Below are 26108 nucleotides of genomic sequence, written 5' to 3'. Positions count from 1 at the left end.
TGGGGGCGGGGCCTCAGCGGTACTACGCGCATGCGTCAGAGAGTCAGCTTGCCCGGCAACTGGAGCGGGGCGGGAGGGAGGATAGTGGCGCCGGTAGGCGGCCATATTGGTGGTGAAAAATAGGTGCCTGAAATATCCAGTTGGACCTATTTCGAATCGTAAGGGAAAGGGGAAGGGGATGTCATATTCGACCAGGCCATGGTGTCGAATACTGAGAGGGAGTATATAACTGATGGGTGTGATGTTTTTGGCCGGAGATATATGGACACAGAGTCTCCCGCAAGGTACAGGAACGTAAAGCGCAATTCGAATGTTAGAATAAATTTAATGATTTGCGCGATAGTCACAGGGTGAATGCAGTCAGTTACTCGCCTGCGCAGTGGGACATAGACACTACTGCGTGGTGGTCATGTTTAGGGGGTCAGAAGACGCACGCAATCAAGGTCCGTCCAATTAGGTATTTGGTTAGTACGACAATGGTACAGGTGGGAAAACCCATGTGCAGTGGTATGGATGGGTGGTAAAGGTTACAACGTGGGTAGGGGACATCGGGCCAAGTACAGAGAGTTGGATGTGGTATCATGTGTGTTGTTTGATGGTCCGGACGTCAGTAGGTGGTGTCGTGGGCACGGAGGGTGTGTCCCAAGCTAGACATATCCCAAGGTATCAACGTGACACTAGCGACCATGGCACACAATCATTCAGACCAACAGTATCAAGGCGTAGGCGATGTACCCATCTTTGTTCAATCCTGAACAAGGCTTGTTGTGAAATGTGGGGATGGGATTCCAAGACTACCCATTTTATGTTATCTGCCTGATGGCCATGTTGGGTGTAGTGCTCATAGAGCCTTGTGTGGGTTTTCAGGCATCTAATATTGCTCTTGTGTTCCATGATACGGAGTTTGACCGGTCTCATGGTCATCCCCAGATAATGTTTATTGCAGGGGCAAGTGATAAGGTAAATGCATTTGGTGCTATTGCAATTCGTATGTTTACGCAATTGCCACTTGAAAGTCTCTGAGAGTGTGATCTCCTTGATGGTGCTTGTTTGGGAGCACACAACGCACCCACCACATGGGAAGTGTCCTGTCACTGGCGGATGACCCCACAGTGTGGTTTGATTAGTACTGTTTTGTTTCTTAGGGCGTGTATGTATTAGAGAGTCTTTTAGGTTAGCCGTGCGTTTGAAGGCAAAGCGAGGCGGTGGAATGTCAAGATCGCTTGAGTTCAGAATGTGCCAATTTCTGTTAATGATTTTCTTGATGTGACTTGAATGTTTTGTGAAACAAGTCACGCAAGTGATCACATCATCCGTCTCTCTCGGACTAGACTCCAAAAGGGCCTCTCGGTGGTTGTTACCAGCTCGTTTGCGAGAATCCCGCAGCAGCCGTGTCGGGTACCCCCTATCCTGTAATTTGTGTTGCAGAGTTGCAGCTTCATGATTGAAGTCAGCCTTATCAGTGCAATTCCTGCGGACTCGCAGGAACTGCCCGAAAGGTAAATTGTCCCTTAGGGCCCGTGGGTGATGACTCCCGTAGAGAAGGAGGCTGTTCCTGTCCGTTTCCTTACGGTATAAAGTAGTCTTCAGCCCATCTTGTCCAAGACTGATGAGTAAGTCTAGGAAGGGAATGACCGTGTCTGATATGGTGCTGGTGAACTTAAGAAAAGGATTCTGTGAATTGATCCAAGTACAAAAAGCTTCACATTGCATGCGGGTGCCTCTCCATAGTATAAAGATATCGTCTATATACCTTCGCCACATAGTCAGGTTGTCACTGAAAGGGTTATTAACAGAGTTAATAATACACTCTTCAAAAGTAGCCATATAAATACACGCCAGGCTGGGAGCAAATGTCGAACCCATCGAGGTCCCGCTGATTTGATGGTAGAGCTGGGTACCGTATTGGAAGAAGTTCTCGGTCAATGCTATAGTAGCACATGCCATTATGAAATGTACAGGCGTGGGCGAGCACCACTCCTCCTGAAGTAAGGTAGATTCGACTGCGTCCAGTGTAGCTTGTTGAGGGATATTGGTATACAACGCTTCAACGTCCAATGTCACGAGGAGGTCCACTCCCTCCCTCCCATTGATGTTATTTAATAGACGGAGTACATCCCTAGTATCCTGGAGAAATGATGGTATCTTTCTCACCACTGGTTGTAAAAAGGAGTCGCAAAACTTGGACAGTGGTTCTAGGAGAGAGCCAATCCCTGAGACAATAGGTCTGCCCGGGACTGGACTCTGCCCCTTGTGAATCTTGGGAAGGGTGTAGAAGTAAGGGGTGATGGGGTCAGTGGTTATCAAGAACTCAGCCTCGTTCTTGGTTATCCACCCATTGGTTTCTCCTTCCAAGACTAAGCTCGAGATGGATGTACTCAATCTTTTAGTAGGATCTGTTCTCAGAGGTCTATAGTGGGTTGTATTGGACAACTGGCGTCTGCACTCTGTGTCGTAATCGACACTGTTTTGGATCACAGTGGCCCCACCCTTGTCCGCCTGTTTAATAACAATGGAGGTGTCATTTGCTAAATCTTGTATTGCCTGTCTCTCAACTTTGCTCAGATTGTTATAGTTATTAGTAACCGGCATTGTTTCGAGACCTTTCAAGACAGCCTTCTCAAATGCCAGAACCTCAGGTGGAACCATGCTTTCATTAGGGGTGAAGGTTGATGGTTTGCGTAAACCCGTGTCAGTACTTTCCATGCTGGGTCTGTCATGGAAGAATGCTCGTAAGCGGACTTTTCTGAACAGTTGTTTTAATTCACACATTTCTGTGAAACTGTCCGGGATAGGTGTCGGTACGAAGCCTAACCCCTTCTCTAGCACCCCGCTTTCAATGGAGGTGAGTAACCTTTCAGAAAGGTTCACAATTAGGCTTTCCTTCCCCTGGTCGTGCTCCGTGTCTCCACTGAGGGGGTTGTGGTTTGTTGGTCCTGCCACTGTACTCCTTTCTGCGTTCCTCCTCTGTTTCGCCCTCTTCCTCTGCCCCAACCTCTGCCTAAAAAAGGAGGGTTCATGGGAAAGAATTGAGGTGCGGCCTGGGGATAGAAAGGATATTGCCAAGGGGGCATCATTTGTGGGGGAGGACCATGAAACTGTGGTACGTTTTGATAGCCCTGGTTCCAATTGCCACGGCCTTGGTTACGGTTACTCTTGGCAGGGTAACCTCCGCTGGAGTCACTGCCGGATGAACCCCTCCGGCTGCCAGTGTCTGAGTTCTCATCAGAAGAATAAGTAGATTTTTTATTGGAATATCCAGTTTTGAGGTAGGGATAGACCTTTTCTTTGTCAAATCTATCCACCTCTTTCTGGAGCTTAGTCATCTTCTGTTTGAGCAAGAAGTCATGACTGTCTTCAATCTCTTGGTTTATTTCTGCTAGTTTTGTGGTGAAAGGTGTTTTGGTCAGCGTACCTCTGATAGCTAACTCCATTGCTGTTATTTTAACCTGCAGGGCATCAGCCAATCTTTTGGCAGTTTTAACTATCAGGAATAACAAATCTTTGGTGCACTTCCATGATATGTGGCACCAATCGATCTTGAATTGCCCATCCTCTAAAAAGAGCCTGGGTAGAATGTTAACCAGTAGTCCTTGAGGAGCGATGTTTGCTCTAAGGTACTCGGTCATCATTTGTCCGTGGACAGTGATCCGTAGCCACTCTTTTTTTAAAGATGTTAAGTTAGTCCAATCATCATTATTGGTTGTGTTGGAGGAAGAGGCTCCACCCACCGCAAAGAGTGGGGGGGCCTGTCTCAATGCTTCTGCAATGGTGTCTTCGTCAAAGCTCAACCCAGGGACGTCCTCCATGGTAGGTAGGAACGTCTGGGCAAATAAGTGTGAGCTTTGAGGACCGACCCGAAAAGTCAAAAAATGACAACGGGTCCCTACGTGGTCCTCACAGTGATAAGTATACTGGAGGTAGCCCAGAGAGGGTTCCACGGGAGAAATCCCGTGCAAAGTATATAACAAAGAGGGGGAACCAGGGCGGACAATATTTAAAGGGGTCCAGTGTACAAGTCCAAAAGATTAGCCACAATGTAAAGTACAAAGTTCCCCAGATTGGGTAGAGAGGAGGTAGAGTATGTCAATATGTAGTGTGTACAGAGAGAAAGAGAAAAGCCAAAGAAGGGGGGAATTCCCTTGTTGGGACTAAAACCCTCACACACCTAGCAAGCTAGATGTCATGCTTCATCATATGGGTTTGCTCCTCGCTGAACTGGCGCTGCAATGTTCAGCGGGCACCCTCAAGGGGGCTCTTTAACGGAGATCTTTAATCCCTGCCATATGGTGCATGCGGGTGTGTGGGGAAGAAAAAGGGGTGTAGTCGTAGGAGGTGAGGTGAAGATAAAAAAGGTGGGTCAGTCCACAAGAGAATTTATTAGAGTGGCTGGCGCCCTTGGTAAAAAGGTGGGAGGGGAGATAGTTGCTACTGGTCTATGTTGGGCAAGATATCTACAACCCCCTGGTGTGGTCAACATGTTTCATGCCTACGCGGCATTTCATCAGGACCCAGGGTGGGACGTACTACACAGTGAAAACAATAATAAATTGTGAAAGTAAAAACTGTAGTCATACAACCTTATGCCAAAAGGTCATAAAGGCGCAGGCAAGGAAATCCTGCTTGGTATGAGTGACCTAGAGGGATAAAACATAACAGAACACCGTGACAGTAAACTGTTTGTCTAGCAAACTCACACGACACACATCAAAGGACATACTCGTATTTACAAGGAAAAAAGGGGGGGGTTAAATCCATTGGTTTAGAACAATGGTTGCATTGACATCAAGCTGCGTCTGCTTAGTGGGGCGCACAGTTATATGTCATGCACAAAACAAAAGGAAGATATAAAATGAGTGGCTGCGGGACTATAAAATTCATATCCAAGGGGGGCACATAGTGAGAGCTCTTACCCTAGGGGAGATCGAGAGATGCCCCGCAGTCTGCTCCAGTGGGACCTGCACGTAAGGTCAGGAACCTAGGGAGGGAGCAAGACAGTGTTGATGACAACCCGTCATCTGTATTAAACCCATAATGAAAGTAGCATCATGGGTGTTGAGGCTCGCCAGGAGGCAGGGCTCATGCGGAGGACATGCACCCGAACGGCCGTAAGTTTAACTCCTGGAGCCTAACCCATCCAGTAGAGCCGGCCAGATACACCGGCGGTCAAGAGTGGGGCGCGGACCACGAAACAGCGAGAGGCGACCCAGCACACCCAACGGGCGCTAGAGGTCAGGACTCACTGAACCGACGGGCCACACCGTCATCCCGGCCACCGGAGACTAAGCCGTGCTCGGTTGGAGGCTGGAGGCGTGAGCAGAAACATGGGCGTGTAGGTTACACTCCCAAGGCATGTGCGATACCACCCACGGTCCACAAAAGGGGGCAGAGCGCCCCGAGACAGTCAAACGAGCCACTTACCCGGAAAGCGTGCGGTCGGAGCCGCTAACACCTACCCCCACCGTCTGGTCAGGACAGAGCAGCTGGTAACCGCACTGGGCTCAAGAGCGGTATTAGTAGCCCGAGTCTCGCCGAGTCCGCGTGGGGGCGGGGCCTCAGCGGTACTACGCGCATGCGTCAGAGAGTCAGCTTGCCCGGCAACTGGAGCGGGGCGGGAGGGAGGATAGTGGCGCCGGTAGGCGGCCATATTGGTGGTGAAAAATAGGTGCCTGAAATATCCAGTTGGACCTATTTCGAATCGTAAGGGAAAGGGGAAGGGGATGTCATATTCGACCAGGCCATGGTGTCGAATACTGAGAGGGAGTATATAACTGATGGGTGTGATGTTTTTGGCCGGAGATATATGGACACAGAGTCTCCCGCAAGGTACAGGAACGTAAAGCGCAATTCGAATGTTAGAATAAATTTAATGATTTGCGCGATAGTCACAGGGTGAATGCAGTCAGTTACTCGCCTGCGCAGTGGGACATAGACACTACTGCGTGGTGGTCATGTTTAGGGGGTCAGAAGACGCACGCAATCAAGGTCCGTCCAATTAGGTATTTGGTTAGTACGACAATGGTACAGGTGGGAAAACCCATGTGCAGTGGTATGGATGGGTGGTAAAGGTTACAACGTGGGTAGGGGACATCGGGCCAAGTACAGAGAGTTGGATGTGGTATCATGTGTGTTGTTTGATGGTCCGGACGTCAGTAGGTGGTGTCGTGGGCACGGAGGGTGTGTCCCAAGCTAGACATATCCCAAGGTATCAACGTGACACTAGCGACCATGGCACACAATCATTCAGACCAACAGTATCAAGGCGTAGGCGATGTACCCATCTTTGTTCAATCCTGAACAAGGCTTGTTGTGAAATGTGGGGATGGGATTCCAAGACTACCCATTTTATGTTATCTGCCTGATGGCCATGTTGGGTGTAGTGCTCATAGAGCCTTGTGTGGGTTTTCAGGCATCTAATATTGCTCTTGTGTTCCATGATACGGAGTTTGACCGGTCTCATGGTCATCCCCAGATAATGTTTATTGCAGGGGCAAGTGATAAGGTAAATGCATTTGGTGCTATTGCAATTCGTATGTTTACGCAATTGCCACTTGAAAGTCTCTGAGAGTGTGATCTCCTTGATGGTGCTTGTTTGGGAGCACACAACGCACCCACCACATGGGAAGTGTCCTGTCACTGGCGGATGACCCCACAGTGTGGTTTGATTAGTACTGTTTTGTTTCTTAGGGCGTGTATGTATTAGAGAGTCTTTTAGGTTAGCCGTGCGTTTGAAGGCAAAGCGAGGCGGTGGAATGTCAAGATCGCTTGAGTTCAGAATGTGCCAATTTCTGTTAATGATTTTCTTGATGTGACTTGAATGTTTTGTGAAACAAGTCACGCAAGTGATCACATCATCCGTCTCTCTCGGACTAGACTCCAAAAGGGCCTCTCGGTGGTTGTTACCAGCTCGTTTGCGAGAATCCCGCAGCAGCCGTGTCGGGTACCCCCTATCCTGTAATTTGTGTTGCAGAGTTGCAGCTTCATGATTGAAGTCAGCCTTATCAGTGCAATTCCTGCGGACTCGCAGGAACTGCCCGAAAGGTAAATTGTCCCTTAGGGCCCGTGGGTGATGACTCCCGTAGAGAAGGAGGCTGTTCCTGTCCGTTTCCTTACGGTATAAAGTAGTCTTCAGCCCATCTTGTCCAAGACTGATGAGTAAGTCTAGGAAGGGAATGACCGTGTCTGATATGGTGCTGGTGAACTTAAGAAAAGGATTCTGTGAATTGATCCAAGTACAAAAAGCTTCACATTGCATGCGGGTGCCTCTCCATAGTATAAAGATATCGTCTATATACCTTCGCCACATAGTCAGGTTGTCACTGAAAGGGTTATTAACAGAGTTAATAATACACTCTTCAAAAGTAGCCATATAAATACACGCCAGGCTGGGAGCAAATGTCGAACCCATCGAGGTCCCGCTGATTTGATGGTAGAGCTGGGTACCGTATTGGAAGAAGTTCTCGGTCAATGCTATAGTAGCACATGCCATTATGAAATGTACAGGCGTGGGCGAGCACCACTCCTCCTGAAGTAAGGTAGATTCGACTGCGTCCAGTGTAGCTTGTTGAGGGATATTGGTATACAACGCTTCAACGTCCAATGTCACGAGGAGGTCCACTCCCTCCCTCCCATTGATGTTATTTAATAGACGGAGTACATCCCTAGTATCCTGGAGAAATGATGGTATCTTTCTCACCACTGGTTGTAAAAAGGAGTCGCAAAACTTGGACAGTGGTTCTAGGAGAGAGCCAATCCCTGAGACAATAGGTCTGCCCGGGACTGGACTCTGCCCCTTGTGAATCTTGGGAAGGGTGTAGAAGTAAGGGGTGATGGGGTCAGTGGTTATCAAGAACTCAGCCTCGTTCTTGGTTATCCACCCATTGGTTTCTCCTTCCAAGACTAAGCTCGAGATGGATGTACTCAATCTTTTAGTAGGATCTGTTCTCAGAGGTCTATAGTGGGTTGTATTGGACAACTGGCGTCTGCACTCTGTGTCGTAATCGACACTGTTTTGGATCACAGTGGCCCCACCCTTGTCCGCCTGTTTAATAACAATGGAGGTGTCATTTGCTAAATCTTGTATTGCCTGTCTCTCAACTTTGCTCAGATTGTTATAGTTATTAGTAACCGGCATTGTTTCGAGACCTTTCAAGACAGCCTTCTCAAATGCCAGAACCTCAGGTGGAACCATGCTTTCATTAGGGGTGAAGGTTGATGGTTTGCGTAAACCCGTGTCAGTACTTTCCATGCTGGGTCTGTCATGGAAGAATGCTCGTAAGCGGACTTTTCTGAACAGTTGTTTTAATTCACACATTTCTGTGAAACTGTCCGGGATAGGTGTCGGTACGAAGCCTAACCCCTTCTCTAGCACCCCGCTTTCAATGGAGGTGAGTAACCTTTCAGAAAGGTTCACAATTAGGCTTTCCTTCCCCTGGTCGTGCTCCGTGTCTCCACTGAGGGGGTTGTGGTTTGTTGGTCCTGCCACTGTACTCCTTTCTGCGTTCCTCCTCTGTTTCGCCCTCTTCCTCTGCCCCAACCTCTGCCTAAAAAAGGAGGGTTCATGGGAAAGAATTGAGGTGCGGCCTGGGGATAGAAAGGATATTGCCAAGGGGGCATCATTTGTGGGGGAGGACCATGAAACTGTGGTACGTTTTGATAGCCCTGGTTCCAATTGCCACGGCCTTGGTTACGGTTACTCTTGGCAGGGTAACCTCCGCTGGAGTCACTGCCGGATGAACCCCTCCGGCTGCCAGTGTCTGAGTTCTCATCAGAAGAATAAGTAGATTTTTTATTGGAATATCCAGTTTTGAGGTAGGGATAGACCTTTTCTTTGTCAAATCTATCCACCTCTTTCTGGAGCTTAGTCATCTTCTGTTTGAGCAAGAAGTCATGACTGTCTTCAATCTCTTGGTTTATTTCTGCTAGTTTTGTGGTGAAAGGTGTTTTGGTCAGCGTACCTCTGATAGCTAACTCCATTGCTGTTATTTTAACCTGCAGGGCATCAGCCAATCTTTTGGCAGTTTTAACTATCAGGAATAACAAATCTTTGGTGCACTTCCATGATATGTGGCACCAATCGATCTTGAATTGCCCATCCTCTAAAAAGAGCCTGGGTAGAATGTTAACCAGTAGTCCTTGAGGAGCGATGTTTGCTCTAAGGTACTCGGTCATCATTTGTCCGTGGACAGTGATCCGTAGCCACTCTTTTTTTAAAGATGTTAAGTTAGTCCAATCATCATTATTGGTTGTGTTGGAGGAAGAGGCTCCACCCACCGCAAAGAGTGGGGGGGCCTGTCTCAATGCTTCTGCAATGGTGTCTTCGTCAAAGCTCAACCCAGGGACGTCCTCCATGGTAGGTAGGAACGTCTGGGCAAATAAGTGTGAGCTTTGAGGACCGACCCGAAAAGTCAAAAAATGACAACGGGTCCCTACGTGGTCCTCACAGTGATAAGTATACTGGAGGTAGCCCAGAGAGGGTTCCACGGGAGAAATCCCGTGCAAAGTATATAACAAAGAGGGGGAACCAGGGCGGACAATATTTAAAGGGGTCCAGTGTACAAGTCCAAAAGATTAGCCACAATGTAAAGTACAAAGTTCCCCAGATTGGGTAGAGAGGAGGTAGAGTATGTCAATATGTAGTGTGTACAGAGAGAAAGAGAAAAGCCACAGAAGGGGGGAATTCCCTTGTTGGGACTAAAACCCTCACACACCTAGCAAGCTAGATGTCATGCTTCATCATATGGGTTTGCTCCTCGCTGAACTGGCGCTGCAATGTTCAGCGGGCACCCTCAAGGGGGCTCTTTAACGGAGATCTTTAATCCCTGCCATATGGTGCATGCGGGTGTGTGGGGAAGAAAAAGGGGTGTAGTCGTAGGAGGTGAGGTGAAGATAAAAAAGGTGGGTCAGTCCACAAGAGAATTTATTAGAGTGGCTGGCGCCCTTGGTAAAAAGGTGGGAGGGGAGATAGTTGCTACTGGTCTATGTTGGGCAAGATATCTACAACCCCCTGGTGTGGTCAACATGTTTCATGCCTACGCGGCATTTCATCAGGACCCAGGGTGGGACGTACTACACAGTGAAAACAATAATAAATTGTGAAAGTAAAAACTGTAGTCATACAACCTTATGCCAAAAGGTCATAAAGGCGCAGGCAAGGAAATCCTGCTTGGTATGAGTGACCTAGAGGGATAAAACATAACAGAACACCGTGACAGTAAACTGTTTGTCTAGCAAACTCACACGACACACATCAAAGGACATACTCGTATTTACAAGGAAAAAAGGGGGGGGTTAAATCCATTGGTTTAGAACAATGGTTGCATTGACATCAAGCTGCGTCTGCTTAGTGGGGCGCACAGTTATATGTCATGCACAAAACAAAAGGAAGATATAAAATGAGTGGCTGAAGACCATGTTGCCTTATTTTGCCACCGAAGTCTCAAGTGACTTGCAAGTTTCCTTTCATGTACATCAGCAGGTACTGTATTAATTATGATAGATACAAGATTGCAACATCAGAACCCTTAACAGTCCATCCCAAACTCCTATGTAATACTTAAGACTCTTGCTTCTTCCACTGAAAAATTTCTTCTGGTTGGAGTTATTTGCAATAAATATGGAACACTAAACATGAAGCACATCATGTTTTGCAAATACACATTTTTGTCATTTAGCAGTTTAGGGTTGGTGGGAACATGCAAGTAGATTCGTGATCTCTTACAGTGAAGTCCAACAGTTAAATAAATAAATATACTAACATGAATGTCTGCTTATTAGCTAATGACGTAATTTTCATAATTTGGCAAAGGTTTAAAAAAAATGTGGTAAAATCAAACAAAAGTTTGCAATATGTAGAAAGAATTGCATACCCATGCCGTTTTGAAGAGTCTGCAATACCTATTTGTTAATGTAATTTAAGGAAAATACTGTCAGATAACGTCCTATCTGGCCACACTTATTTCTATCCCTAGGGACATCCTGACCTCTTATGTTGTGTTATTTATTTATTAAATACCAACTGTTGTCTGAAAGACTTCCTGGGTCACATAACGGCAAAAGCAAGGTTACTTTAATTAACTGGCAATAACAAGTGCTGACCCAGGCCTTCAGATGTTTCTGAAAGCATAAAAGCGCCTCGATGTAACGCAGAGGGGGGAGCAAATGTTTCAATAAGGACCCGCCCGCTTAATAAAATTCCTCATCCTCCAAAAATCTTTGCCCTTAGTCGGTTACAGTAGAGCCACCTTCAGAACAATCAAACTCGTCGTTCGTACTTGTACTTTTGAGTTTTGCTACACTACATTAAATGGGGGGGGGGGGAGGGTACTTACACTTCTTAAGAGCAAACAGATTACTCTCATTTAAAGCAATGTAGAGAGATTCAAAAAGACGAAGGGATATCATTAACTTTGAAATGCGCTGATGTTTTCATTACCTGTAGGCATGGCACTTGGACACCTCTCCCAGTAGGTTCCTGAAGTCCAGGTTTTCATACTGCTCGCACTTGAGCAGGGAGAACAGCGTGGGCCCGTGCAGGCTCAGCGACTGCTTCAGCAAGTCCTTGTCCATGCTGCAGAGACGACGACATATGTCTCCCCTCCCCAAAGGCTAAACGAACGTGGGCTAACCCCTGCCTTATACACGCAGATATTAAAAACGCACGACTAGGTTTGCGTATGACTATAACACCGATTTCAAACGCAAGCACTAGTGGACATTGGCAAAACTAGTTTACTGTGACCGACAGGCCAATGGGTGTTACTTTGGTGGCAGTCCTGCTTCGTAAAGCCTGTGATTGGTGGGTAAAAATGTCCCGCCCCGGATGAAGCTGTCCACCTACCCGGAAGCGATGCCCTACCGTCCCGGAAAGAATTGGATCATAATAATTTCACGTGCTGTAATAAGTGTGTCTACACTTAGCTATTTCCGGTGTTCTCTTTACACTCTATTGGTTGTCCAGGGAGCCCTAATTTAGCCCCGCCTCCTTCCAGAGAGCTGTGGTTTCGTTGGCTCGGTGTGATTTGCGAATTGCGTACCGAGCGCAGACCAAATCAGCGCCTGTTTCTTTCGTTTCGCAGAGCTCACGTTGCAAGGAAAGTCTGATTCAACTGCTAACTTCAATGAGGCATAGTTATTAGTATATTCTAACCCCCTATTGCTACCTTCATTTAGCAGGTGTCCTCCTGGAAAGGCAAAGCTTCGGTTAGGGAAACAAGCATTGGCAAAGTCAAAAGGTCTTGCCTATGCGAATTAGTTTTGTCAAAGGTTTTTTAGCCACAGCAGCATGGCTAAAAAAAAAAAGCGCCGTGACGTGCTCAACGCAGATCGCTTTATAGAGTTTATTTTTTTACTTTCAACTGTATTGCACAGCAGCCACGCAACTGCAGATGTACAACATGGCAAAGTAAACATTGACAAAGCTAAATAGCTGTAATATTTGGCTTTTTAATGTTTTTCAAGCCATGTTTTAAAGCTGCTTGGCAGCACGGCTGAATGTAAATAAAAAAACTATAAGTTGGCTAGGTTATCAAAGTGTGATGGATAAATGTGCACAGGATAAACTACACCAGAAATGAAACTGTGAGATTGCTATCGAAGATCAAGTGCAAGATTTTTCGGATATTAGTGCAACATATGAGCCTTCACCTTCACAATGTGTGTATGTTTGTGTTTTCACATTGGTAGCTCCCAAAGTGTGAATATATAACAGCATTGGTTACTGTAGCAGGTCAGCCAGCGGTCCTGCTATACACAGACCCAGATGCACTTGTATCACATCCTCTGCTCAGGCATGGCCAGAGGCTTTAAATAAAGGGGAGTGGATCGCTTGGGGTCTCACACGGATACCATTATGGTTTGAGTGTACGTGTCATTGAGGGAACCCAGGAGTAGAGCCTACATTAGGACAACACCCAGCAGCCACCACACTGGCGACGAGGGCTGGACAAGCCCCGCGCACCCTTCACCACGAGGTCAAAAGGTTAACAACTGCTGATGTATGGGATTTTCATACAAAAACCTCTAAATCGGTTGCATGAATACCTCCAGGCCGGCATGGTTAATCAAGCTCTATGTCTATGCAATGGCAAGTTAGTAGAAACTCTTACAGCTCTGCATTATCTGATACAATGTAGGCCCTATAAAATGTGTGGTCTAGGTTCAACCACAGTTTGCATCCATATGTTACAGCCTCACCTTTGAAGCACCGACGCAAACCAACGGAACAGTTTGTTGAACACAAATGAGCTCTTAGCGCAGTACTCTCCATGAAAGGGTCCACCAGGGGAACTGAGAGAACTCAATCTTGACTCGAGATACCAGTAACTCTCCATGAAAGGGTCCACCAGGGGAACTGAGAGAACTCAATCTTGACTCGAGAAACAGGTAAATCAAATTCATTAGATATAAGAAAAAGTAGCCAATTTGGAGAAAAAAATGGACCAGGCTATCATCCAGACACTGGAAAAGCCAGCAAACATCAAGGCCGAACGAGCCAATGCCATTCGAATGAAAAGCCAAAGGAAGAAGGCCGCAGCCTGCCAAATAGAGATGCGGGTACTGTGGCAGAGATGGGCACCCGATCAGTGACTGCCAAGCACAAGGCTGCACCTGCTCTTACTGCGGTATCCAAAATCATTTTGCATCTGCCTGCGAAAGAAACTCAGAAACAGGGGCCCCAGAGACAATCGGTCACCGTTGAAAAAGGTACGCCAGCTCTCCCTCACTAACATGATGCACCCAGATGAGGCAAAAGCACCAGCGATACAAAGTCGCCACCTAGAGGACTCATCCCCGGAAGAAGAGGAGGAAGAAGAAACATTCCTCATTTCGTTTGCAGGAGAGTTGAAGCAGCGCAGGAGGCCGCAGCCCACGTGCACTGTCGAAGTGGCAGGATCAGAGGTTAAAGCCATCATTGAAACCAGAGCGTCACTCAATGTAATGGGGTGCAACAGTATGACCTCTAGCCAAAGCCTCAACTAATGCCATCCTATACCAAGATCTTCATATATGGGAGCCAGACACCCCTAACCCTCCGCGGTCAGATGTCAGTACCCATATGGTTGGAAGATCAGGAAGTCTCGGCAACAATAGATGTCATCGACCAAGAGGCTAACACACTGATCAGCAGCCACACAGCAGAGGATCTTGGACTTGTGTTATTTGCCAAGAGAGTGAGATAACATCAAATAGATGATCTGTTGGACCAGTTTCCTGAACTGTTCCAGGGGCTCAGGTACCTCTGATACCCCCTGGTGAAGCTACACATCAACTCCTCCATCGCACCGGTGGCACTCCGGCATCGCCGCGTCCCTTTCCACCTACGACCACTGATAGAGAAGGAGCTCGAGAGCTAGAGTACCAAGGCGTGATAGAGAAGGTGTCAGGGCCCAATGGTAATTGCAGAAAAGCCAAAACAATTGGGGAAAATCTGCATATGTATTGAAATGTGCCTCCCCAACTGTGCAATCAAAAGGGAGCGACATATCACCCCCACCATGGATGAGATAATAGCAGACGTCCATGGTTCCCGCTGGTTCTCAAAACTTGTCCTCAACGCTGGGTACCCCCAACTTTTACTAGCAGAGGAAATCTATATATCACTAAGATCAACACCCACCTAGGACTGCACCGATACAAGTGCCTGAACTTGGGCATCTCATCGGCAGGCAATGTCTTTCAAAACGCAATAAGAGAGACTCTGTCCTGCTTGCAGGGCGGTTTGAACGTCAGTAATGGCATTCGGATTCACTTGTCCACAGCTGCTGAACATCACAAGCAACTAAAGGCCACAAAGAGTATGAGTGACACTACACAGACAAATGCTCTTTCTCCAACCATCAATCAAATTCTTTGCATATGTCTTCAACCAGGACGAGATACAAGTCGACCCGCGCAAGTCACAAACGATCTAGCAAGCACCAGCACCCACCACCGTTCCAGAAGTAAGAACCTTCCTAGGAATGGCCACCTACTGCGGGAGGTTCATCCCGGATCTGGCAACCGCTGCTGAGCCCTTGAGGTCCCTCACAAAGGCTGACACGAAGTGGACATGGGGCCACTGGGAAGAAGACGCGTTCCAGAAGATCCTTGACCGCACCACACTCATCTACTTTGACCCCGACAAGCGCACTGAGCTGCTAGTTGATGCCAGCCCTGGGGACTGGGAGCCATAATGGCTCAGGAGCAAGGGCCAGGTTGATGGGCAGCACTGACGTTCACGAGCAATGCATTGACGTCGACGGAGATGCGATACGCCCAAATCAAGAGGGAGGCGCTCGCGATCAAGTGGGCCTGTAGGCACTACCATATATACATCAGCGGTCAACCCTCCAAAGTCGTCACGGACCATCAGCCCCTTGTTCCCTTATTCTGGTGATCAGCGCCTCATCCACCCCCCCCCCCAACTGGATCGAGAGGTGGGCTGTAACAATACCAGATGGAAGTTGTCTACCGACCAGGAGCCAAGAACTCTGCCAACTTCCTATCTCGCCACCCAGTGATGTCTGACATCTCGGGCGACCCTGACGAAGTGGAGGACTCAGTAAGGATGGTTTCAGACGCAGCTCGCCCCCTTGCACTATAGCTGGCAGACATCAAGGAAGCCGCCGAGTTAGACCCTGTCATCGTTCAAGTATGAATAGCCGTGCAGAGTGGCACCTAGCGAGACCTCCTTAGGGATGCCAATGGCTGGCCAAGCGAAGATAGGAAATCCTGTCAAAAATGTGGCGGGTGCGAGACGAGTACAGCATCACCCCAGATTGACTCTTCCTACGTGGATTCCGCGTTGTGATCCCGAAGACATTAAGTCACCGTGTCACACAACTGGCACAATGAGGACACCAAGGCGCCACAAAAATGAAAACGAGAATGTGGAAAAAGGTATGGTTCACTGGGTTAGAAGAGATGGCTGAAGACCTCGTTATCAAGTGCCCAGAGTGCCAACTAACGGGGGAGGCCGGCGCCAGTAATCACTGAAGAGCCATGTGTAACACCGGAGCCAAGCTAAACATGGACTTCTGTAGTTTCCGGGATGGGAACACCACCCTGCTCCTGGTAGATATATACCTATTGGAAATATCCGTTTGTCGAAGTAATCGACTCAGCAGCTTTTGTCCATGTTGCCCCAATCCTAGAGAAGATCTTTGTCTGTTTCGCTTTACCCACAGAAATCAAGAGTGATAACGGACTGCCTTTTCATGTTGCAGAATTTGGGGATTTGGGCATCAATCCCCAATTTCCACAAGCCAACAGAGAGGTAGAAAGGTTTATGCTTACAATGAACAAGTCACCTAGTAATGCTATCACTGAGCAAGCTAACCCCGAGCGCCACCTTCAACAATTCCTGAGTACTCCCCATTGCACAACTCAACAAGCACCCTGGACTTTGATGTTCAACGGACTGCGTTGAGACACGATTCCCACATACCAAGGGTGGACACCTCCCCCCAAGACATTCACGTGACCTAGGCACGTCGTCAGCGATGACATTCCCTCGCCGGCTGGACCAGGAGGGTCACTGCTCGATCGCTCCTGCCAGGCGATCATGTCATCCTCGAGGACCGCAAGCACAAGAAGTGATGGAACTATGGGGACAGCCAGCAAAGGACATGAAACAATATCAATAAACATATCCTGGTTCAAAGGTGTTGACATTTTTCCCCAGCGACCCCCCAATGTGAGAACAAAGAGAATATTGGATGGCCGGAATACGGAGAAGACGGCACCACGGGTAACAAGCCCAGAGAAAGGGGCCTGGCGGATAACCTGGAAGGCCCTCAGGATCACACACGCAAGCCAATTCCCCCATCTGCGATCTGCCCACCCGTAGCCAACCCCCATCGATACAATCTTTGACCTAATCCTCAGCCCAGCCAACAACTCAAAAGACTTTGCATGCTGAGTACAAGAACTATGACTTTCAAGACCACGTTGCGGAGGGATGTAGCAGGTCAGCAGTCCTGCTGTCCACAGACCCGGATTCACTTGTACCACATCCTCTGACCAGGCGCGGCCAGAGGCTTTAAATAAAGGGGAGTAGACCGCTCAGGTCTCACTCCGATTCCAAGTATAGAGTGAGTGTACGTGTCATTGAGGGGACCCGGGACCACATTAGGGCAACACCTAGCAGCCCCACACTCACGCACCACAGTTATTTTAATGTATCTAGTGTTACCTATTGATACCAAAGCGATGTAGGATCTAATACCTGCATGGAGGAAGACCAATCATAAGATTTCACTGGGCCAATGATAATGGTGGCAGACGGCTTCTGGGAAGGATTTACTGCAAGTGTCTGCTAATACCATAGTCTTAACTCTTAGAGAAAGAGCTAACACTTCAGGAGATTCACCAGTGGAATTCCTTCATTATAGGGATCGTGTAGTGACAGAAATACCACTGGTGAAATGTCAGGTTTTCCAATCATGATAAAGTGTCACACTAAGACTTGGAAATGTCATGCAAAGGGATATTGCTAACATGGAAATCTCACATAAGGAAGTTGAAAATTTGGCAGCTGTGTGCCTCTATATAAATCAACTTTTCCTGTTCTTTAGATTAATTCTATTAACTGCAATGCCGTTGGGGTAAACTCTCAGAACACACAGGATTGTAAATCAAAACCCACTGGGTTGGAAAGCACCGTATCCTTGGTGACTAACTGCTCTAGGGGGAAACATCCTTAACGACGCAACTATTACCCCGCACTACCATTACAACGCGGGGATTACAACGAAAGTCGCTACAACGACTTTCGCTGGAGGGCGCTGTTGGATAGGGAATAGTTTAATTTTCTATCCAACACCTTCCCTACTATCCACGGGGACTGGAGTTGGAATAGAAAATTAAACTATTCCACTATCCAGCGCCCCCCAACGCAATTCGTTGTAACGACTTGCGTTGTTATCCCCGCGTTGTAATGGCATGCGGGGTAAAATCATGCGTTGTACTGACATACAACCTGCTCTAGGTTCCCCCTAGAAACAAACAGTTCCCAACCATTCGTCCAAAATAACTGTAGTCTCCAGCTCAGTGTGGAATTAATTGTTGACACAAAATAAACAAACCTTAAAACGACCCCTGCAATATTGGTAAATACGAAAAATTCATGCTCTCTGCGTGACACATTCTTTTCTAAGGCGAAAATCGAATAGCAAGCTGGAATGAAAATTAGCTTGGAACATGAGTCTTGCCTATTACTCAAACAAGTTGATATTGAATGATGTTAAGCAGATGAGAGAGCCCTCAGACCTACGGATGAGCTCTTTATTTTTGAATGAGTCCCACATGCTTTGTGCAGATTTATGTACATTTGGCCGGACATGGCAACCAGTGGTATTGGAATGAGGAGGGAGCATGGGATGGGTAAGCAGAGATGGGTGAGGGAAGGAAGAAGTGTTGAGAGGGGGAGGAAAGGAGGAGCAAAGGTTAAAATTCAGGATATTCCGGATTAAAAGAAGAAAAACAGGGTGGTCAGGAAGAAGCAGGAGATAAAAAGTTGAGGCATGGAGGTATGGGGTGAGTACGAACACCCCCATAGAAGAAGGACGTTGATGAGAGCCAGCAATAAAGGGAGAGGGTACATCATTGCCAGATTCCACTGGGGTTGTATATAGACAAAAGTGAAAGGAAGAAGGGTTGCGAATAGAATGCTGGCATTGGCAGAATGATTTGGCCATGTAAACAGGAAACAAAGTGGGCCAGAGTTCAGCATTAAACCTCTGCTATTTCTGGGATATCAATGCTGCGAGACAGGGAGAGTGCCCCCTAGTAATGATATATAAAGTATTTGATTGCTGAGACATCTTTATTCAAGTCCTATAGCCTACGTCTAACCACCCACTGCATTCTGGGAGATGTGTCCTTCAGTGTAACCAATCCTGACAAGGCAGCTCGCCACGACTTGTAAAGGAATGCCATGTGGATGAAAATGCAGTGTGCTGGTGACATGCAGCCATCTGGTCACCCCATCTGTGTTTTAAATCTGTCACTTAAGTAAGTCTAACTTTTCCCAGAATCGGGAATATATATCACAGTCGTGGTGCCCTTATGAGTGCTACCGCGCCTTTTCAGGGGGTACAAAAAATTATGTAAATGCATTTGTAATTTCAGTCTGTGCTGAGGTGCCAGCAAACTCTGTCGCATCTATGAAGACATTATCAGGCTTTTAATTTCATTTTACTAATTGGTGCATTCTGGGAGTTATAGTCTCAGCATAGCTGAATCAGTCGAGCTCACAAATCTGTGATTTGTAAAGGAAAACCAAACCACGGATTAGAAAACCAACTCCTGACTGACGTGGACTGATCTGACCACCCAGGATGTGCTCAAAGTACGTGCTATCAGAAATATCAAGTTTTCCTGACTATGTGAATGAGTAGCAAAACCAGCCTAGGTTTTAATGTTTATCTGGTACCTGCGATCCATGTCTCTCATAGTAAATGTAGGACAAGTATCAGAATCGAAACAAAAAAAGCAAAGAAAAAGGCTGCTCACGGTTAAATTGGGAACCTTGCGTACTCTTATGCCTTCCAGTTCTGACAATGAAGAAACCGGATTAGTAGTTGAGCTGTTCACTTTTTTTTTTTTTTACAGTTTTATATATTGCTTCAGTTTTATATGGCGCAATCTTGACCCAAAGGCATTGGATCACTTTGTACTTGCTCTCAGAGTATAATCATGCAGACTCCGTACCTGCCTATACCACACAAATCCTGCATGGAGGAGTGGGTGAGAGGGGGAAGAAGGATGTGATGCTAACTTCTGAACTGAGAAACCAGGTTTGAGTCTTAGCATTGCCTCAACCTCCTATGGTTCTGGGCAAATCACTTAATCTCTACTGCTTTATAAAGAAAGAATGTGGACTTTTGTAATATAACTGGTGCTAATGTAAAGCGCCCCAATACCTTTTAGTGGGATCGACTTTGTACTATTTAAAAAAGTTACAAAAAAAGAAGTAATAGTACCAGTGGATGGACTATAATTAAGGTAAATCAATCCATACTTGGTCCATGCCCCCCCCCCCCCAAAGACAAGGAAGTGACAGCATTGAACGCGCTGCCAAATTAGAAGGCTGCAAAGAGTGATAACGATGCCAATGAATGGTAAATGATTGTCGCCAAGTGACAGCGCACACGCTGTAGGCTTAACCTAAAAAAATTATCTTGACAGTAGCATTCGGCAAAGACTGAATCCCTTACTGAAAGGGTGCTTTGTAGTTTTTTATGGTTATTGTCTCACTGTTGGAATGAAGTGGGAGCTAGATGGATCCCAGGTACAGCAGCTATTATATAGCCAGATCTGTGCTCCATCTGTCCCCAGTGAAATATGCTAAATTTATCCTAGTGTAATGTGCAAACAGCAGGACACAGTTCAGCAGTACCTGCACTTTATATGCCTTCTGTTCAGAGCCGTAATGTGCAGGCGGCGAGGAAGCTTTCATATTTTAGATTCCAGCTGTGTTCAAGTTTGTTAGACCCAGCGGTTTCCGACTAGCTGGGTCGCATCAAAGCCAGTCGGAATCCACCATCCTAGATAGGATGAGTACAATACATGTGTCAGATAACCTGTGCTCACCCTTGGTTAGCTTGGCACAGAGCAGTCAGTCTTATCCTCAGGATCAATGCATAAAATATTGGCGCAACACACTGTGTTTGCGTAAGACTCTGCACGTTTGCATAAAACACTAGTCTTTGTATTACACACACACATCGAAATCAACACAATATATACATTGAAATGAAATCTATCTGTACATTGAATATATGCTTTATAGTGATGTTCAATTGTCAAACTTTCCTATTAGCAGCATAACCATATATGCCCTATTCAGAGGTAATCAACAAACACGACATTCCCAATATCACATCCCCCCCAATATTTGCATTGTTCAAGAAATCACAGGTGTTTGAGTATGCCTCTTTACCCAGCCCCTCCAGTCACTCAACACGTTGCCCCTGCTGGCGACCGTTGATTAGAATGTCAGAACCACCTAAAGCAGAAAGAAAGAGTTACATAGATTCGTCTATCCGGATTAGACCCCCAGGCGCCTGGTGGCACCTGCACATCGCTACCCACCATAGACAGAAGGCTGTGACCCAGGAAGGTGGTGGACTTCCAAGTCTGGAGAAATGTTTCCCCTCAGGCGGAGGTGTGAGCTGCTTTAGCCCCAGACAGCCAACTGTAGGTGTCCGCAAGGCTCAACAGAACCCCTCAGGCCCGTCACAGTGTTCTCCACAGCAAAGTACCTTTTGGTGTGGGCCCCGGGCCTCGGACGGAGGCTGCAATGTCAGGCACTGTTGTTCTTCCCATCTGGAGGTCGAAGACAGTCTCAGGTCCCAGCTCAGGTCCCCTAACACAACTCGGACACCACACTCTCCAGAGCGCAGCTGAATAGAATAACAGGGGCCTTACTCATGAACCAGGTTTGGTATAAAACACATCTGATTTTACAGTCTAAGCTTAGCAGTCCAGACAGCTCGGAGTTAACGGAGTTAAGAACGCTTAGCAACTGCAGGCCTCCTATGTTGGACATGAACCCAAAGCCTATAGAGGAGTATAATTGCCACCAACAGCTGAAATCTATCCTTTAGAGTTGAAGTATATCGTAAATAGTCAAGGAGCTGTCATACTTCAGTGCCTGGAACCTTTGGTGCAATACAGTACAGTTTACTTATTCAGGCTACAACAACTATGATACATTTTATGTTGATATCTGAAATACTATTAAATATCAGTGCTTCTATATGATAGACTGTTACTGGTTTATTTATTTGTGCGATGCTTCTATTAATCAAAGCCGTACCAACCAACACGAAAATTAAGCATATTTAAATTATTTCACTGATTTAATATCCCACTTTACAATAAATACATTGCATACAAACTTCCCCAGAGCAAGTTTAAAATTCCTAGTTTCATATAATAAATCGAAGTATACAGAAAAGTGGTGGATGCAGTGCTTGAATTAATCCCAGCCATAGGTAATATCTTGGGGCCGCATTCGAGTCCATCGTTATTTTGCACACCATGCCACCTCAGTTTGGACCCAGCCATTGACCATGCTCCAGCAATAATAATATGTAATAATAATATTCTTTATTTGGATAAAAGATGTATCCTTAAAAGATCGCAACCAGACAACAGTACACATTATTAAGAAAAGAACAAACCAATAAAACAACAATAGTTAAAAAAAAAAGAATCTTCCAATTAACATTGAGCGGGTTCTTATTACATATAGGTGATTAAAAGCGCAGTCAGCGTAGATTTAAACGAGACGTTAAGACAGACGAAACGAGGGATGCTAAATTTTGAATTAGGTCCACACATACTTCGTCCATTGTTTATTGTACTGCGGTCCACTAAGCCCCTCCCCCCTAAACAATGCTTCATTCAGGTAATAGTGACAAGTAAAGGAAACAATCGCGAAAGCCCAAACAGTCGCCCATATAATATGGTAGGTTTCCCAGAAATTAACGACAACAATTTTATTTAGTATTTTGCCAGATAAAAGTTTGAAGGAATATTTTCGTAGTTAAGTGACTTCGATTCCATGGAACTGATAAAGCTAGGAGATTCTGAACGGTAATAAGCAGAAATTTAGAGAATGTATTCTCAAAAGAAACTAAGTTTCAGAAGCATAAATTAGAAAGTCTTGGAATGGGGATTCCTGGACATTGTACAAAATACAACTGTGCGCCTGAAGGTGAGGTTATCCCAGACAGAGGAGCCAAGTTCTAATCTTAAACCATAGTTGAGCTTGGAAGCACACATATTTGTTAAAAATTGACTTTCGAAATTAGCACATTTTTGGACCATTTAGTACTAGTAATTAAAAACAATAAAAAAGAAGTGGGATTTGTTTGCTATATATAGGTTTAAGAAAAGGAGCAATCGAAAAACCAGTTTACACCCTAATCATTGAAGGCCTGCTAGAACAAGTACTGGTTCCCACTATTATAATTATCCAACGGAAATAAAGCACATGCTCAGCAGCACTAAATAATGTGTACTGGGGTTGGGACGTCTTTGATAAATCAGTCCAAGATTAAACAAATGTATGTCACTGCCTTAAGTTTTACATGTTTTCATTCATGATCCTAATTTCACAGTAGAATAAATCCCAGCTCCATGCTTACTGTTTGTGTGTTTTTGACTTGCAGATGGATAGTGGCACACTAAATTTACTTGAAGTAGGACAGCACTTCAACTAACTGGAATGTCCTGCCTAGGTTTTTCTGGTACTTTTAATCCAGAATTTCTAAGGACAGCATGTACTAGTGATAGAGCAAGATTTCGCATCGCGACTTGCTCGAGTCAAGAACCTCGAAAATCTATTATAATCTCGTAACTTCAAGTGTTTGTTTTACTAATTTTATGTATTTTGAATGTGCGTGGGTATCATAGAGATGCTTGCTTATGTGTTTTACTAATACGATTAATTCTTGTCCCTAAAATGGCCGCTGCTTGACTTTCCTCTTCTGCGCATGCGTCTGTCACACTCACGTGACTACACGTAGAGATAGTTTTGGAGGGAAAGGGTGCGCATGCGTAATAGCCACAAGATGGCATTTCCCTGTATTAACGTGGTGAAGCTTGTGCTGTTGGTCTCGTGTTGTTATATATTGCACTAATATTTAAATTGCATAGTATATTTTTATGATGATAAACGTGAAGTACGAAAATATGACATGTAATGCCTTCATTTATTTCCATGTATTAATTTGTTTTCGCTTACTTTTCATGTATCCTCGGCACTGAGGGGTGATGGGGCTGGGGAGTCCATCTTGGAGGGCACTACTGCGCCGAATCAGTCGATGGTGCGGTGGCATTGAAACCAAGCCAAAGAAGGTTGATGCCAGAGCCTGCATGGGAAGATGCACCTTCACCCAGCGAGAAAGCCTAACTTGTACCCTATTTGAATACATTGTATATCTTTCCATTGTATTCCCTGCGACTTCTCGTGGGAACCCAAAATCTTGCTAGGCGGCACCTTAGGATGCAAAGTAGGCCTTAGAATAGTCTGTTCTGATTGGTGTGTTAACCAAATCCTACCTTAGGACCAATCCAAATTGGGGATTCTGATACTTTGCAACATTTGGGGGGTGGTACCCTGTCCCAAAACAGTATATGTAGCCTAGGTTTAGCTAGAGAAATCGTCCGACTTGTCTGAATAGCTGACCTGTCACTGACCCAACGCACTCAATAGGTGACTTGATACAGAGGTGCTGCGGAGCTCTCTGTCCGAAATTTGACCATAGACTCTGAAGGTTTTACTGAACCTTAAGTGCTGGCGGAGCACTTTGCTGGGGAATTCGATGACCCAATCGGGGTCTTGACTGATAGCTGCAGAGAGGGTGGAGCGCAGGCGTTGCTTCCGAACTGCGGGTGCTGGTCGTATCCTGGTGGTTCTGTCCTGATCCTAATCTGGGTTTCCTGTCCTGTCCTGGGGTGTCCATTCTGCATCTGCTGTCCCATTGATGACTGCTATTCCTTGGGGTATTTCCTGTCCTTAACTGACCCGTGGCCAGGGTTGGTTTTCACACCAGTCTAGGTAAATATCGCTCTGAGTTCTTAAAACTGCACCTTTCTATTTTTCTGTCTTTGCTTCAATAAAGACATACCCTTTGCATATGTTAATTTTCCATGTTTTTCTCTGCAAATCATTGCATCTCATTAAAGTCATTTACAGTTTGCATTTCATAGCATGTTCCTATGTTCCCCTGTCTTTTTAGTATAAGTCTTTCCATACTGTTTATGAATTAAATATGTTTTACAAATTTCTCTTAAATACTGAATCGAAGTAATAACGTTAGAATTATAGCGTGTTGCAATTTTCTACCCTTCACTAGATGTATAGGTTTCCCAGTGTCTTTTCTCTCGAAATATGACCTAACGATAAAATCCTAAAACGTGCATAAAATTCCTAGCATTTAGTACCCTCCCTCGAATTTCCTTTCCGTTATTTCGGGATTTTCCCTCATTATAGGGTTAGATGGTTACCTGTATACTCTTCCTATATGGTTATGTGCTCTTCGTTATTTTGATTATAGATTGCCTCATTACTATAAACTGTATGATTGCAGAATCTGAAATCTAAGATAAACTTTTAAAACTTCTCAGTTGTCTGTGGTCATTTCATGAAATAAAGTACAATAAAGTTGGGGTTTTGTATCTTGCTGCCTTTCCTTTTACAGCTAGCTCCCTGACCCATCGTGGTCATAGGTACCCATAACAGTGGATGGTAAGTTGGGTACACCGGAATTTATCGAAAGGGAACTCACAATTATTGGTAGTAGATTGTGTGGTCATCTGATCAATGTATATGATAAAGTAAAGTATATGGGCCCGAAGCCAGAAGTGGCAAAATTATTGGTCGGGTGACCCGCGATCTCTAGCAGTAATTTTCTGGTAGCATCGAGGATGGTTAGGGAATAGCTAAAGGTTAGGTAGGACTAGTTAGTTTAACTAAGTCGGATGCTGCTATAAGAGTAGACGCTTCAAGAGAATTGATCACTCACTTGAAAATTGTTTACTTTGAAAAATTATGAAATGTTTTAAATTTGTTATTTTTGTTATTATACTGTTATATGTTCTAATCCATTCGTATGTAAAACGCTTTCTATGTTGTCGGAAATCCCCTGGGAATTGAATAGCGAGTGGTGAATAGAATCCACTTGCTTTGAGGTCATTTGCTCTAAGGAAAGTTGGTGCAGGTTAGGCAGAACTGGAAGCACTAACTAGGGTTTTTTCTGAATGTATGATTGAATAAATGTTAGTAACGAGGTTCATTGGCAAAATTCCTACTGTGGCATAACCTAGTGAGGGTCACACCGGAAGAGTAGCAGGTTCATCGGAGCTTGAGTGAAAGTAAAAGGGCTCGCTGGTGAAACTTTAGGCTCGGATATATCCCGGAAAGGTGGATGAGTCTAGGGGAGTAACAGGTTCTCCAATGCTAGTGTGAAGGGTAGGCAGAAGAGATCTACTCGTAGTGAGTGAAAAGTAAATGGAAGTAGTTTACTTGCAGCGAAACTAATTCCTTCCTGTCTAGACACTTGAGCACAGTGGCGAATGTGTATTCGTTGTTAAATAACCAAGCACTAAGCACT

At 45.7% G+C, this 26108-nt stretch overlaps 1 protein-coding gene across 1 annotated transcript in view; it reads right to left on the bottom strand.

Annotated features, from left to right (window-relative positions):
• The window catches only part of TTC14 (tetratricopeptide repeat domain 14), a 71361-nt gene extending 59580 nt beyond the window's left edge, over positions 1–11781 (bottom strand). Inside the window, exon 1 of the mRNA XM_078666499.1 lies at positions 11435–11781. Within this exon, the coding sequence (XP_078522625.1) occupies positions 11435–11568 (134 nt within the window). The 5' untranslated portion in view covers positions 11569–11781. The remainder of the gene's footprint in view (positions 1–11434) is intronic.
• Positions 11782–26108: the final 14327 nt, after the last annotated feature.

This window comes from Lissotriton helveticus, chromosome 11 (assembly GCF_964261635.1).
Source record: "Lissotriton helveticus chromosome 11, aLisHel1.1, whole genome shotgun sequence".
Classification (NCBI taxonomy): domain Eukaryota; kingdom Metazoa; phylum Chordata; class Amphibia; order Caudata; family Salamandridae; genus Lissotriton; species Lissotriton helveticus.
This window is presented reverse-complemented; position numbering and strand designations above follow the sequence as displayed.